We start from the raw sequence: 14,961 nt of genomic DNA, 5'->3' as shown, positions 1-14,961 counted from the left end.
GAATTTTGCAAGCAAATACTGGTTCTCGATGTAAAAGATGCCTGAGCTGGAGAGAGAACACTAAGCAGACCACCCAGGTCTAGTTGTTTAGACCGTGGCACACCACAGCTGTGGTCTTTTGGGGGCATTTTCAAATTCCTTATCATGTTTGACCTTCTAGGCAACCCTATAAAACAAGTAGGAAAAAATTTACAGATTAAGTCACTTGTTCTTATCTCATGAAAAGTCAGAGCTAGCACGGGAAACCAGCCATTCTGCCTCTGGAGAACTATTCTTTTCCCCCCGAACTCCTACTCTGAATTTTCACTTGGATAATTATTTTAAATGAGAATGTTCAGAGCAGAAAGCAGGCAGAATAACTAGTGTGGCCCAGGGAGATGCAGGTGGCGAGCCCACCCTTTGCTGTTAGGTCACTGAGAGGACTGTTCCTGTTTGTATACCTGTGAACCATGTGCCTTTTGCCTACCCATCCCAGGTCTTGATCCTTTCTCTTGCTGCTGAGGGTGGGAAGAAGTTGGGTTAAAGGCTAGATGTAGCTTCTGCTCTAAAATTATATCAGTTAAAGCCTTATGTGGAAACCCTTCCAAAGTTAGAGGTGAAAAGGTCATTTCCTGACATTCCTTAGCCTTCAGCTTGCACAAGTTTATTCAGAATATTATGACTGGAAACAGATACTAAATATAGAAATGAATGTTAGGAAGTGAGCAGTTAATGTTTGATGTAGGTCACTACCTTGGAATGTGTAGATACGTAGATACAGTGAAGACAGCAAAGCCTGACTATAACTTAAGTAGTGTTTAAGAGCAGTAAAGTTTTTTTTTTAAGCTTACAGTGTTTCAGTTGTATCAAGTAGCACTTTAGTAGCTAAGGAAACATAGTTTGAGTTCTTCTGGTATTTCTACTAAATATTAAACTTTTCAAATAGTGAAACTTTTTTTGCGGTACTGGGGCTTGAACTCAGGGCCTACACCTTGAGCCACTCAACCAGCCCTGTTTTGTGAAGGGTTTTCGAGATAGGGTCTCATAGACTATTTGCCCAGGCTGGCTTCGAAGTGTGATCCTCATGATCTCTGCCTCCTGAGTAGCTAGGATTACAGGCATAAGCCACGCTACAAATAGTGAAATTCTAATGTCTGTGATGCTGTTTTTCCAGTTTCTTCTTCCCCAGTTGCTACCAGAGTCGTCTTTCAATGAAATCTGTTTTTTTTTAGTTCTGTTAATCTGTACTTTCAATGTTTTGGATCAATGGGTGCTTGAGATTTTTTCAGTTTTTTTTTTTTTTTTTTGTCTAAGGTTCAGCTTTGAGTGAGATTATTTGTATTACTAGTTGGGCTTATAAGAATTGGGTGTTACTTGGTGAACTGTGAACTCCAGTATGAAATATTTGATAATGTTTGAGGTTTTCACAATAGGAAGTAGAACTCCTGCCTTCACAGGAGAAAACATTTTTATTTACTCACAAAAACTATATTCTTAAAGCATTTTGTATTTAGAACATGTTACAAATCTTCTGTATTTTGATTTTGATTTTTTTATTTTAATTTTGAAATTTAAGACAGAAAAAACAAGTACTTCTTGACTTTACTGTGGTTACAAAAGAGAAATATTTTAAGCCTAGCATTGCCACTACAAGGGATTGTTTCCTTCCTGTTTACCTCTGTTAGGGTGAACAGGAGCCCTTTGAGCTCCCAGCCCCTGGGGAGTTGGCTCCCCAGTGCCCCTTGCTTGCCAACTTGCTAGAGGTACAGCTGTGGGTTCCACTTCTGGCCCTATCAGCCTGGCTGCCAGAAGGCTCCCTACGCTTCTCTGGAGTCAACAGGTGCTTCTAGGGAGGAAGTGGCTCAGACATAGCTGGCATCTCTGGGCCTCTGTCTTTCCTTGCATCCTGGTCTAGTGATGTTCCCCTGTCTTGTCAGCTCAATGATGCCTTCAGGCATAGGCTTATCTTACAGTTTGTTGAAGCTTTTCTAGTGCTCAGACAACTAGAAAAGGTAGCATTGTCCAGTTGATGTGTATTTTCCATTAGAGGCTGAAGTTCATGTCTTGTTTTTCAAAAAAGAAACTTAGAGTTGCTTTTTTAATTTCCAGGGAGTATTCCTATACAGCATTTCCTTATTTCCTTCACTACATTTAAATGCTACATCTTCTTGCTGAAGCATGTCTACTGTTTATAGTACACCAGCATTAATAAAGTATTGTAGATCTGTTGTGATGTCTGCCCATGTAACAAATGTCCATTTAACATTGATCTCCTTTTTTCTTTTCTTTTTTTTTTTTTTTGCAGCACTGGGGGTGGAACTCAGAGTTTTGCACTTGCTGGGCAGGTGTTTGCAGTGGCTATTTTTGAGATTGGGTCTTGCTTTATGCCCGTATTGGACCTCGATTCCTCATATTTGTTCATAGCTGGGATGACAGGCACATCTAGCCATTGCCACCCTCAGTCCTCCCAGATCTCCACCTTCCAAGTAGCTAGGATTATAGAAGTGAGCCACCGTGCCTGGTCACTGTGATCTATTTTGAAGAAAGAAATCTTCCAAATTTTGTGAACTAAGAAATGAAAACAAGCAACCATACAAAAAGTGGTATCTGATGCGGGGTCATTTATACAGGACCGTTGGGAGGTATGTCCCTTCACAGGAAGGAGAGCAGCTCTCCCCACACATGTTCTCTGGCTCATCTCGTAGTGTAATCACTGCTTTGGGGTTGCAGAGGAGTTGACGGATATCTTTAGCCTTAATTATTCTACTAAAAGGAGAACCAGTCTGACTCTTAGGAATACTGTATTTCTTTTATTTGAAAGAGCTCTTCCCCTAAAATTCAAATTGTATGCAAGCCAGCCTTATTCAGGAGTGCTTTATCTCTGGTTTGCATTTTATTTATCTGTCATAATACTAATAGAGTCACATGACTGAGTTATATCTGGAAATTAATTTGCAAGATTTTTACATCTTTTTGTCTGTAAGCATTTAGTTATTCAAATATTTGAGGGTCCACTCTCTGCCACTTGGTTCTGGGGAAGCAAAACAGACAAAAAAAAAATCTCTGCTGTTACAGAGTTTACAATTGAGTGGGAAGAGACTAATAGGCTACAGAGAAAATAAATACTGACTTTATATATCATTTAAATGCTAAGTTTGCATAGATAATAAAGGCAGGGGTGGGAGAGGGAGAAGTCCTACAATTTCAGGGATGGTGTATCCAGGGAAGAAGTGCCTGTGAAGAGTGAGGTGCGGAGTGCAGCTGAGTTCAGGTTCCTTGTGCTGAGCCATCACACCTGTCTCCCTTAGGTGGTGACTGCTTTTTTGGGCCACAGTTCTAGTCCATCCAGAGTCAGTGTCCTTTGCCACCAACTCCTACTCTACTTACCAAGCTGGATTTGGTAGAGTGCTAGTCACTTCTTATTGCACACAGAAAATTTCTATTTGTAGATTAATAATGTGAGATGATCAAAGCAATAGTGGAATATTCTGCTAACTAGCATCTTGGGTCCTTGGTGGCTTAAAGTTAGTTTCTTAATCAGGCTTATTAGAAAACTTGTTCTCTATGTCTGTTTGTGAGAGACATCAGCTAGTCATACAGGTGTGAGCGCAGGAATTAGGCAGTCATTGGTCACTGTGTGGGAGGAGGAAGGCACCAGTTCTACGTGGCCTATAAGTGTATTTTCACTTATTTTGAAGGCTTTTTCTATGTCAGGTTTAGTTTGAAGAGAATGGGTGGATGTTTTTATTTGTCTTTGGCCTCAGCATTCTGCTATAATTTTGTTTATTTTAGCAGTTTCAGTGTATTTGAACTCAAACAAAATAATCAGATAGAAACTTTCTAGTATGCATTCAGTGCTTTTGCTATTGAACTAATAAATTATAGAGCTAATGATATTATAGTTTTTCTGTTATTATGGGTCTTGAATATTAGGATACTTCACTTGTTCTAAGGAGATGTTTCTAGAATGCATTGGCCTGCTGTGGACAGATTGCAGAGTTTTGGATCAGAGATGCACTCTGTGTGTGTGTGTGTGTGTGTGTGTATGTGCATGTGTGTGTTCTAATGTGGTCTTTAAAGTATGTGTGTGCCTTCACAGGAAATCAATGTGAGTCAATACCCTGTATAGCTATCCTTATCTCAACCAGCAAAAACCCTTGTCCCTTCCTGTTATTGCTTATGCTCTCTGTACAACAAAATTAGAAATAAGGGCAAAATATTTTCTGCTGGGTATTGAGGGGGTGGGGGGGAGAGGGAGGGGGCGGAGTGGGTGGTAAGGGAGGGGGTGGGGGCAGAGGGGAGAAATGAACCAAGCCTTGTATGCACATATGAATAATAAAAGAAAAAAAAAATAAAGTATGTGTGTGTTGGCTGATGGAGTGGCTCAAATAGTAGAGTACCTGCTTAGCACGTGTAAGGCCCTGAGTTCAAGCACAAGTAGTGCCTCTCCCCGCCCCCCAAGAAAAAGAATGTGTGTATTTATAAAATAAAGAACAATATCAGTGTAACATTTAAATCGCCTTTGTTAGTTTCTGTGGCATAACAAATATTTTCTTTGTTTAGCTTCCATGTTGTGGCCTCTAAGGGGAATCTTGAGTGTCTGAATGCCATCCTTATTCATGGAATTGATATTACAACCAGTGATACTGCAGGTATGTCTCCCTCCACAGTCAATAAAGAAACATGAAGAAGTTCCACACACTGCCACTGCTAAGATTCTTTTATTTTCTTTTTTTCGGTGTTGGTGATTGAACCCAAGGCCTTGCCCATGCAGACAAACACTCTACCATTGAGCAATACCCTCCAGCCACCACTAGAATTCTCAGTCAGATCAAATGTGATTTAAAATGGAGAAGTCCTAAGTGCTCTGTTTTTAAATACCTGAGGTGGTGTCGTGGGGAGAGGTAAGACATTTAGGAGAAGGATTACTGGACTGATAAATTGGAGACCTGTGGCTAGTGGTAGTCTTAGCAGTCTGACAGGATCCTAAAATCTAGGGTTTTGAAGACACTTTCGGGTCTATTTGGTTTGTTTCCATATACTGTTCTATGTGAGTTCTCTGTGTTGCAAGGTCTGGAGAACTAACTGCCTCACAACAGCAGCAACGTCAACAACCCTGGTGAATGCAAGCAGAGCTGACATTTCTATAACATTCTTGTAGCTGCTCTGCTAAGCTGAGCATTTTACGTGCTTGCATGTGTTAACTCACTTGATCTTCATGTTGACCCAGTGAGCTGTGAACCTGAGTGCCAGCACCTTGCTGGGGCCTGCAGGAGATGAGATGGAGATGCACACAGTTAGAGCTGTGTTCACAGCCATTCTACCTCAGAAGGAACACTCTGTTTGCACAGCTGTATTTTTAGAGACAGTCTTCTGCTTGCCCTTGGTGGTACCTAGGTCTGTCCTTTAAAATTGCAGAGCACAGTTTGCTCATCCAAGATGGACCTGGGAGGACTCAAACTTAGCTGTTGCCTTTCTTCAGCCAGAGCGTTATTTTTTTTGTCATCGGGGTAAACATTCTGTCCTCTCTGGGACTCTTAACAGTTTTGATCTCTGTAATTCTGCTTTGTTATTCAACTAAATGTAGGAGTTGACCTAAACAGAGACTTTCCTTAACAGCTGTAATATTTTGTCCCATGACCCTATGTGTGAAATGACTTAAGCAGCAGTGTACTTAGAAAGGGAATTGAGTTGGGGAGGATGCGTCAAATTCTAAATTAAAGACAAAACTCAATTTATTGTTCACATTTGAACAGAGAAAGAAATGTGCTTCTTGCTCAACTCTTTTTCTACATCAGTGGATAGCACATTTATATTTAGAAATTTTACAAATTTAAGCTTCTTCAGAAGTCTTGAGACTAGTATATGTGCTGATTCCAGTTCAAATGTGTGTCTTCCTTTTTGTGTGTTTTCTGTCTGGACATTTTGCTGGCTAATCCAGTGGTTCTTGCCCTTTTTCCTCTCATGTAGGTGGAGCTCCCCACCTACAGCTCAGTAGACATCTTCATACACCGCATCCCAACATGCCCTCCTCATGCTTCCTCTCCTGTTGATGCTGCAGTGAGCTGTGTTTTGATTTAGTTTTACTATTGTGTTTGTCACTAAAGTTGTCCTTTCCTGGGAAAAGGACCTTTCTTAATTGCTCTAGTGTCTGTTTTAATACAGATATGGATATTTGCCTAAAAATATATGTATGTATGCATACACACATATATGCATATGTACACACACATACTGTGTGTGTGTATAAGTCAGGTGTGGTACTCGCTTGTAATCCCAGCACTTGGGAGGCTGAGGCAGGAGGATCATGAGTTTGAGTTCACTCTGGTCTACATAGAAAGACTCTATCTCAAAAAAACAATAATAATAAAATAAATACACACACTCTTACATACATATGTACTTGCATGAGTATGGGAATTGTCCTAACTCCTATTTTCGGTGACAGTAAATTTGAAATGAGGTGTTGCCCCTGTGGCATTTCCCTCAAAACTGCACATTTTAATTCCCGCATTTCTTTGAGTTTTTGTTGCTGTATCTCAAGTAGCTGGATGTGATATTTCCTCAGCTCTGAGCTGATTTTTTTTTTTAAAGACACAGTCTCACAATACACTTTGAATTCTAGCAGAGACATAAAAATTAGAGCCTTCTCTGACTTAGATTTCTAAGCTCTCTCCATTGTTGGTGCCCCACGGCCCATCTGGCAATGACACATAAAGTCTGGCACTTCTTTCCTTTTCCTGTTCTCCATTCTCTTTTTCTCTCTCCTCCCCTCTGTTTCCTGTGCCAACATTGAGCTTATCTACTTTGTCTCAGACACTGCTTCTCCAGCTGTAGGTGCCGGAGACAAGGTTCCCCTCTTTGTGCCTGTGGGTGATTAGTTTTTCTTACCACCGTCACTGTTTTGGTGTGTGCGTTATCTCTATATCAAGCTAGGTGAAACACATTAGACACTGAAAGCCTGCTTACAAATGAAGTATGCTGTCAGCTAATTGTGGAAGAAGAGTCCTGTTTCTATGAGAGCTCCCACACTTTTGCAATTCTTTCTTCAACAGGAAGAAATGCTCTTCACCTGGCTGCTAAGTACGGACATGCGTTGTGCCTGCAAAAGCTTCTACAGGTAGTAGAGACGATTGTAACTCTAGCTTCATTATTTGATTGAAAATAACCAGCATGTTCTTGTCATTTTGGAATTTGAGATCAAAGAAAATAGTAATGTAACTTTGACTGTTAGCTACATGGATTTACCCATTGTTTGTGAAGAAATGTGAACAATAAGAACAAGAACTCCAGGGAAGTGAACTGCATAACTCAGTGCTTTAAAAATAAACAATAAGGACTTGACCTTCCTGTTGACATTAGCTGGAGACTGGAATTTCTGCTGTCTAGAATGTGACATAAGATAAAGTAATAGGGCGTGTGATTTATGTATTTCTGTACAAACATAGATAACTTGCCCCACGTCATACTCACATCATTAGGTGAATTTGCAACCTGGCATCACATCATCCTTTGGCCTGCTGGGCTGAATTGAGCTTTCACGGGGTGCAGTTACACATATTGCTGCTCAGTTTCACAGCAGGACGGATTTACTCTTATGCTGAAAAGTCCAGACAATAACATGCCTTCAATATTCTGTGCTATTGTAACCTGCCATATATTTCCTGCTGGGTGAAGTGCTGTTAAATTTACAGTTACACGATATTATGGTTGTTTTATGTCAAAATATTTAGTAGATTATCTGAATCTTCACTTTCTTTGATAAGTGGAGTATCTTAAGATGAAATAATGGCTGTTCACTTGAGTATGGAGAGTGAATTTTGAAGTGACACTCCCCCCAGATGACCAAGTTTCTGTGTTTTACAGTACAATTGTCCCACCGAGCATGTGGACCTGCAGGGAAGGACGGCGCTTCATGATGCAGGTATGCAAGGCTCCACCTGGACATAAATGATGTGAAAATTCACCCCAAGGCTCTAACACACACACATTTGTATAATCCAGGGAGAAATAAAGATACTGACATTTTTGTATATGCAGAATTGAAGTTTATTTGATTGTTCAGCTTAGAAGGGTTCATGTAGCCAATAGTTTTCCACACACTGAAGGCACAAAGATGAATAAAGCTTACTCCTGCTGTTTGTGTGTGTGCCTGTGCGTGCATGTGTGTGTGAAAATTAGGAGAAGGGGGAAAGAGGAAAGGCTTTTTCTTTTTCTAAAAAACTTGTGTACCTAATTCATGTTTGAACCTCATTTTTCTCACTTGGAAATGGAGTTAATAATCCTGCAGTAACTCAGGAGGCTGAGGTGGAGGATAGAGTTGGAGGCAATGATTGATTATAATTAAGTCATAAGTAATACCTGTCATTTATTAATTTCTGAGTTGATGGTGATTGTTTTGACTTCTGTGTAAATACTGATTTCATATCACTGTAATGTACTGCATTTTAAAAAAGACTTATTCTTCAGGGGTCATAAAGAAAGTACATTGTCAGAAGTTAGGTATTTGTGTATTTTTGGAATGTTTATAGTTTATATAACTATTGTTTATTAAAGGACAAGGAAAGAAACTGATCTGCCATCTTTTTCACTTATAAGAAATACTTGCAAAGCTTAAAGTGATCTGTATTAAAGAGACTTCAGATGTCCTTCAATTTATTTTTTGCAATACTGAGCAGCTAGGATTACAGGCATGAGCCTGGATCTTTTGAAGTTTTGGTTTTGGCAGCACTGGGGTTTGAACTTAGGACTTTGCACTTGCTAGGCAGGCACTCTACCACTTGAGGTTCACCTCCAGCCCTTCTTCAGATTTTTATACCTTAATTTTCTTTCAGTTTTTCCTTTTTGGACTTTAGGTTTTTACATATTTATTTTTGATATTTGAGATAGGGTTTTGCTACATAACTCAGGCTGGTCAGAAACTCTGGATCCTCCTCACTCAGTCTCCCAAGTGTTGGGATTATAAGCATGTATACCGTCCCCAGCATTTTAGGTGCTGTTGTGATATTTAAATTTTTCAGTGCATTTTCTTATTTTTACAGAGAGTGGTGTTGTCTGCAAAGCATTTTTACATTCATTGCCATTTGAACCTCACCATGAACCCCTCCACGTTCCCAAGAATTTTGTTATGCTTATATTTAAAACTGGTACAACTTGACCAACTTAAATCTTTGTATTTGTTTAGTACATGTAAGATGGAGAGTAATTAGTTGCTGTACCAAAAGAACCCTAGTATCAGCTTATCAAACACTTGCTGCATGTGGTATAGGCTGGCAGGTGACTTGTGGTTATTCCTGAATGAATTCTTTCCTGTCATTGCTCCTTTTTCCCCTGGGCATCACCCTGAACTGTGAATGAAACGCCGTCATCGTCATGTCCATGTTTCAGCCAGCAGAGTAGGAGCAGAGCACAGGGCACCGAGCGCTCAGACTTGGAAGTGGTAGAGAACCCCGGCTCATTTCCTGGCTAGAGCAATGTCAGTTGACTGTTTTTATGTCTGTGGGAGGTTCAGAAATTTGGGCTCTGGATGGATGCAGAGACTCTAGAGTCACGTTCTCACATAGTGGAGGGGAGAGCAGATTTTGGGAAAACGTGGCAGTTTCTGCTGCAGTCCAATCTCTGGCCTTGCAGATATTTCTGTAGCCCTTGCTCCCCACATATAAGACCCTTCACCCCTTCCCAAGGGAGAGGACACACAAACCAATTTGGTTACGCATCCAGCTCAGAGTCTAGTGTTTCTGGATGATGTGTAGTTTTCTTTCTGGCTCTGAGGTGGCTGGCCCTTGTGGCCCAATAGTCTGTAAATTGAAAGAGAAGATTTGTATACCTTGCAGTATGAAGTGAGGGAGCAGGAACAGGGTAAGTAAATCAAGGCTCCCCTTCAGAAGGGGAGAACGGAACAGCAGTCACTGGCCAGTGACTAGAATCAAATCCTGCTGAGACCTTGGAGTTTATGTAGCTCTCCTGGCTGCTGCCACTTCCCCTTCTGTTTTCTGGGGATCCCTTCTCCCCTGTCCTCTGTGGCTCCTGGCTCTGCCTTCTGGGGGAGTCAGACTGACCCATTGTTCTCCAGAGTCATGTGAGTCAGGTTGGAGGAAGCTCCTTCTGTGCAGGAGTGGCACAGGGAGGAGTCTTAGCCAGCTGGGCTCTGGCCTTGCAAAGAAAGCAAGTGCCTCAAAACCTTGTTGGTGTTGGGTCGGTTTCTTGCCAGCCACTTCTGTGTGCCAAGAACCACATGCAAAGTGATTTTCTGGGCATACGATTCTTAGTCTTCTTTTATTTCTTGCCCCTATTTCTAGACTTAAGATTTTCTACTTGGTTTTCATGACTCCTTACTTGAAGGCCATCTGAAATAGTCTTGAATTTGTATGCAACATCCTCAATCTGATCTTTATTCCAGGACTTTATCTTTTTCTTTTCTTTTTTCCCCTTTTCCTTTTTTACCATCAGAAGGACGTTGAGCAAAGTCCTTGAGTTGAGTCCTTTGTTGAGAACAAAAAAGCAGCACAGTGTTGTTGTGTCCTGTTTGATGTGCTTCACCATACTTGTGAGGTTTCAGATACCTGAGTGCTGTCCATTTCCGTCCAGCTCAGTTCACGTAGTGGTTAATTCTTGCCCGAGCTTTTCTCTTTCCTGTAATACCTTGCTAAAAACCACAAGTAGCTGCAGTTGTACACTGATTTGCTGCTGATACAGCTCTTTCTATTGCCTCATGTAAGTCTCCGTAATCACGTGGAGTTCTTTCTATACTTATCACAGGTGGTAGCATTGTAAAATATGTGGACACAGTTTAACAGTCACCAGATTTCTAGCCTGAAATATGCTTACTCACCACTTAGTACTCAGCCATTAAAGAGGTACTGTGTATTTTAGGTATTTTTACAGTAGCACCCCACTTGATAGCAATTTTTGTTTTTGTTGGAGCTAAGACTAGGCTGCTATAAGAAATAAACCATAAAATAACATTGGCTTTCCAAAACTACACACTCTTCTTTCCTGTCACAGACCCGGTGTCTACGTTGACTGGTGGCTCTGTCCCATGGGGTCACTCAGGGACTTGGAGCTCTTCCACTTTGTGGTTCTACCATCTTCTAGTGTAGTCCTCAACCTGAAGTCTGAGGCTGGTACCAGGTGCTTCTTTGTTCCCACTTACAGGAAGGGAACACACTGTGGCCAGAAGCATAACCAGTTTTTTAAGGTTGAGATTTGGAGGTAGCACTTGAGAGATCCCATTGGTAGGCTCCTGGTCACGTGGCCACACCTAGCTGTAGCCGAGTTACCACGTGCCCAGAATACGTGGTTACTGTCTTAGAAGAAAGGGTGGTCCAAGTTTGGCAAATAGTTAATACTCCCTACCATACAACCTTTAATTCTGACTTTATGTATTTAATATGTTCTAACTCTGGAATTTATTAGGCTTTTCTTTTCTTTGTTCTCATTTATAGTTTGACCTGGGTAGTTGTACATTTTATAATTTCTGAATGAATGTGTTCAGTTCCTCTTCTTATTAAGTTGATCATGCGTTTTAGATAAAAGATTGTCGGGGACAGAGACACAGGAAATGAAAATTTTCTTGATTTTCTTCTGTATGTTTGATTTAGTTTCACCAAGGGAAAGAGTGCTGATTTATGTGTTCTTTATGCCAATTATTTCTGTCAACTCATAGGGAGTGTAAATGATCTTATTTTATGAATGTAACAAACATTTTTCCTAATGTAAATATGAATTAAGTGATTTTACAGTGTAATTTTTAGCATGACTTACTTTGCATTGTTAAAGGGTAGGTATTGCAACCTCTGCTTTTGAAAGGAAACAGGAATTTTATGGTTTGTCCTTTGTTTGCTGTGGCTATTCTACAAAAATGAATGATTCTTTAAAAATCTGAGCTAACTTCAAGAATCAAGGCAGTCATAGCCATATTTAAAAATGTACTGTAAGTAGAAAATTTAAGTTGGACTCTTATTATCTGTCTTTACCCTTAGATTAGTAGTAAGGATCACAATATCCCTTAAATATGACTGAGAAATTATAAGGTGGTCTTGTCTGGTCCCTTTTAAGATAGAAAGTTGATGCTTGTGATGTGGTGGAGTAAAGGGTGTGAAGCTTGTTAGGTTAGAGATTGAAGAACTGCTGCTGCCTTCTGTGGACCTAGAAAAATGCATGTGTCCTATATTCATCCTTTTCCTTTGTCTTTTAAAGCAATGGCAGACTGTCCTTCTAGCATCCAGCTGCTGTGTGACCATGGGGCCTCTGTGAATGCCAAAGACATAGTAAGTGAATTTGTTTCTTCTCATTTCTGCTCATGTATCCTAAGTTTACATTTGGAGAGATTTGTCGTCTTGATGTTCCTTTATTTTTCTTGTTGCTTAGGATGGGCGGACACCGCTTGTTCTGGCGACTCAGATGTGTAGGCCAGCAATATGCCAACTGCTTATAGATAGAGGGGCGGAAATTAATTCCAGGGACAAACAGAACAGGTAATCCTTTTCTCATGGCTCCTAGGTAACCTTGCTGCTGGGACTGGGCCTTGCCACCCTGTGGCTCTCCTCTTCCTGGGAGTTAGCATTACTTCTCCCTTTTCTTCTTGTCTGCTGAAGAGGGAAGGAGAGGGAGCTAGGGGAAGATGACAGGATGGTGCTGAGTAAAAGCAGTATTAGGTTAGGGAACCACAGGAAAGAGAACTCCCAGTGATTTTAGCGAAGACCTTTAATGAAATTTCTTCACTTGTGAGTCTGTTGGGATGAAAGCGGTTCTTGGGTGCCCTGAAACCTTCCATGTCTAGATTTTCTTAACTTGTCTCCTTACCTCTGCCAGGGCTGAGTCCACTGTGCATGTATGCTTCCCTTCTGTGTTTGATGCATTTTAGCACCATGCTCCAGTCATATCTATCCATAACCCCTCCTCTCCTTCTCTGGGTCTTACTGTATGGTGGTACTTGCTATAATGCAGTTTCTGATGACAAGGATCAGAAATACAACCCCTGCTTAATTGAGTTAGTACATTGGTTTACAACTAAAGTGTTCTTTTCTTTTTATTTGATTTTACTCTTCTAAACATGTATCCCATTGTAGTTCGTTGGAAGAAGAAAAAATCTGATATCTTTAGATGTCAGATCTTGTAGCTCTTACTGTTTTTATTGTTCAGACACCTCAAAGGAGGAAATTCCTAAGCAATTAAATCATTAATGTGGTTAAGAAAGTACCTTTTTCATATTACTTCATTTTTGCAGATACTATTATCTGGTTCTAAACATAATTAGAATAATTTGATTTTAAAATTAAATTGTAGGGTCAGAAAGGCATGATCTGGTTGATGCATGTATAATGCATTATATTTTCCTAGATCTTATATTTTTCAAAGCACTTTTTTTTGCATTGGAAGTTAACAAAAACAAGCAACAAGAAAAGCAACCCAGTGAAGTAGGGTAATAGAGATTGTGTAGACTTGACAGCAGATGGTTTGTAAAATAAAAGTTTTGACACTGTATTCAGGGTTTTTTACTGTTTTATCTTTAGCATTTTTGACCTAGTATCAAAAACTTTAGTAACACCCATTTTGTACAGAATTTTATACCAGCAATGATGGAGGGAGGGATGGTTATATAAGAAAGAGAGCCTATATAGAAGAGTAAAGGCAAGAATGAAGTTTTCTTGTGAAATCCATCACTCACAATTAAAAGCAGAGTTAGACACGGTCCAAGTACTTTATTTTGTTAGGTGTTGGTTCCCTCTGCAATAAAAATAGAGGATCTGATAAAATAATTTCTAGGATCCGATAAAATAATTTCTAGGATCCTTCTAAGTTTCTCCCACGGTTTAGTTGTATTGTTGCAGGATTGCTCTTCGCTAACATGCTGTGAAATGTTTTAAGTGCTAATGGGTTTATGATGGCAGAATAAAGCAGTGGTCCCTGGTGGCGGGCATGGCCAAGAAGAGTTTATTTGAGACAAGTCTGAACCGAAGCCAGGGAACATGAGCAGAATCTGACACTCCTTTGGGAGAAGGGGCTTTGCAGGATGTCGTTCAACTCATGAAGGGACCTCGAATAGTTGGCTTTTGAGCAGATGGCTCACCATATTAGCTGTGGAAGATTTTGGAAGTAATTATCTGTAGGACATTGAAGAACTAGAGTGAACTAGGTTTGTTTGGTGGTCACAGTAATTAAAGTATGTACGATGATAGAAGATTGCATTCTGCCTGCTAGACACAATGCAAATATTTTTATGAATGTGATGAAGTTTAGAATACAAGATAACAGTATAAAGTAAACTGTCTTTGGCAAGCAGAACTTCTTAAGGTGGAAGAAGGGGTTCTGACACGGGATTTCTGGAGTGTTTCCTTGGATTTTCCTCAAGGTCCTGTGTTCTTCCGCTTTTCTTTTAGAACTGCTCTCATGCTGGGTTGTGAGTATGGTTGCAGAGACGCGGTAGAAATCTTAATTAAGAATGGTGCTGATGTAAGCTTGCTGGACGCCCTTGGCCATGATAGTCCTTACTATGCGAGAATCGGTGACAACCTGGACATTCTGACACTACTGAAGACTGCGTCAGAAAATACCAGCAAAGGTACCGGCACCTTTGTCACATAGAGTCCAGCTTATCAAGTAAGCCCTCCCCCCGGGTGAGCTCAAGAACTGAGGACAAAGAAGCAGCTCACTTTACTAAGAGTTTTTCATTGACACAAAAGAAATTATATAGGTATTTTTGATAAGGAAGAGTTAAGCTCCTAACTTTTATGAAGAAACAATCATTGTTTACACAGGCATGTAAAATAGTCAACTGATGTGCATTAAATGTCTGAGCCAGGTATTTTTCTGTTTATGAAAGAGAAGTTGGAAAATACGGAAGATGAATGAATCTAGCCATTCACCCCACCACTACAGAGCTTTGGTCAGCGTGTTGAAGTGTAACTCAGTCTTCCTGATCCACAAAATTGAGGTCCTTGATAACGCTGTCATAACTTAACTTTCTGTGTGATGAGTTTG

General features: G+C 40.3%; 1 protein-coding gene across 2 annotated transcripts in view; it reads left to right on the top strand.

Moving 5' to 3' along the window:
- The window catches only part of Uaca (uveal autoantigen with coiled-coil domains and ankyrin repeats), an 86,710-nt gene that overhangs the window by 48,594 nt on the left and 23,155 nt on the right, over positions 1-14,961 (top strand). For both annotated transcript variants that reach the window (XM_020185681.2, XM_020185682.2), the window contains exons 3-8: positions 4,543-4,631; positions 7,035-7,099; positions 7,846-7,903; positions 12,178-12,248; positions 12,349-12,455; positions 14,361-14,542. In XM_020185681.2, coding sequence (XP_020041270.1) covers positions 4,543-4,631; positions 7,035-7,099; positions 7,846-7,903; positions 12,178-12,248; positions 12,349-12,455; positions 14,361-14,542 — 572 coding nt within the window. The remainder of the gene's footprint in view (positions 1-4,542; positions 4,632-7,034; positions 7,100-7,845; positions 7,904-12,177; positions 12,249-12,348; positions 12,456-14,360; positions 14,543-14,961) is intronic.

This window comes from Castor canadensis, chromosome 19 (genome assembly GCF_047511655.1).
Source record: "Castor canadensis chromosome 19, mCasCan1.hap1v2, whole genome shotgun sequence".
NCBI classification, from domain to species: Eukaryota; Metazoa; Chordata; class Mammalia; order Rodentia; family Castoridae; genus Castor; species Castor canadensis.
The sequence above is the reverse complement of the archived record's forward strand: the minus strand, read 5'-3'. Positions and strand labels throughout refer to the sequence as shown.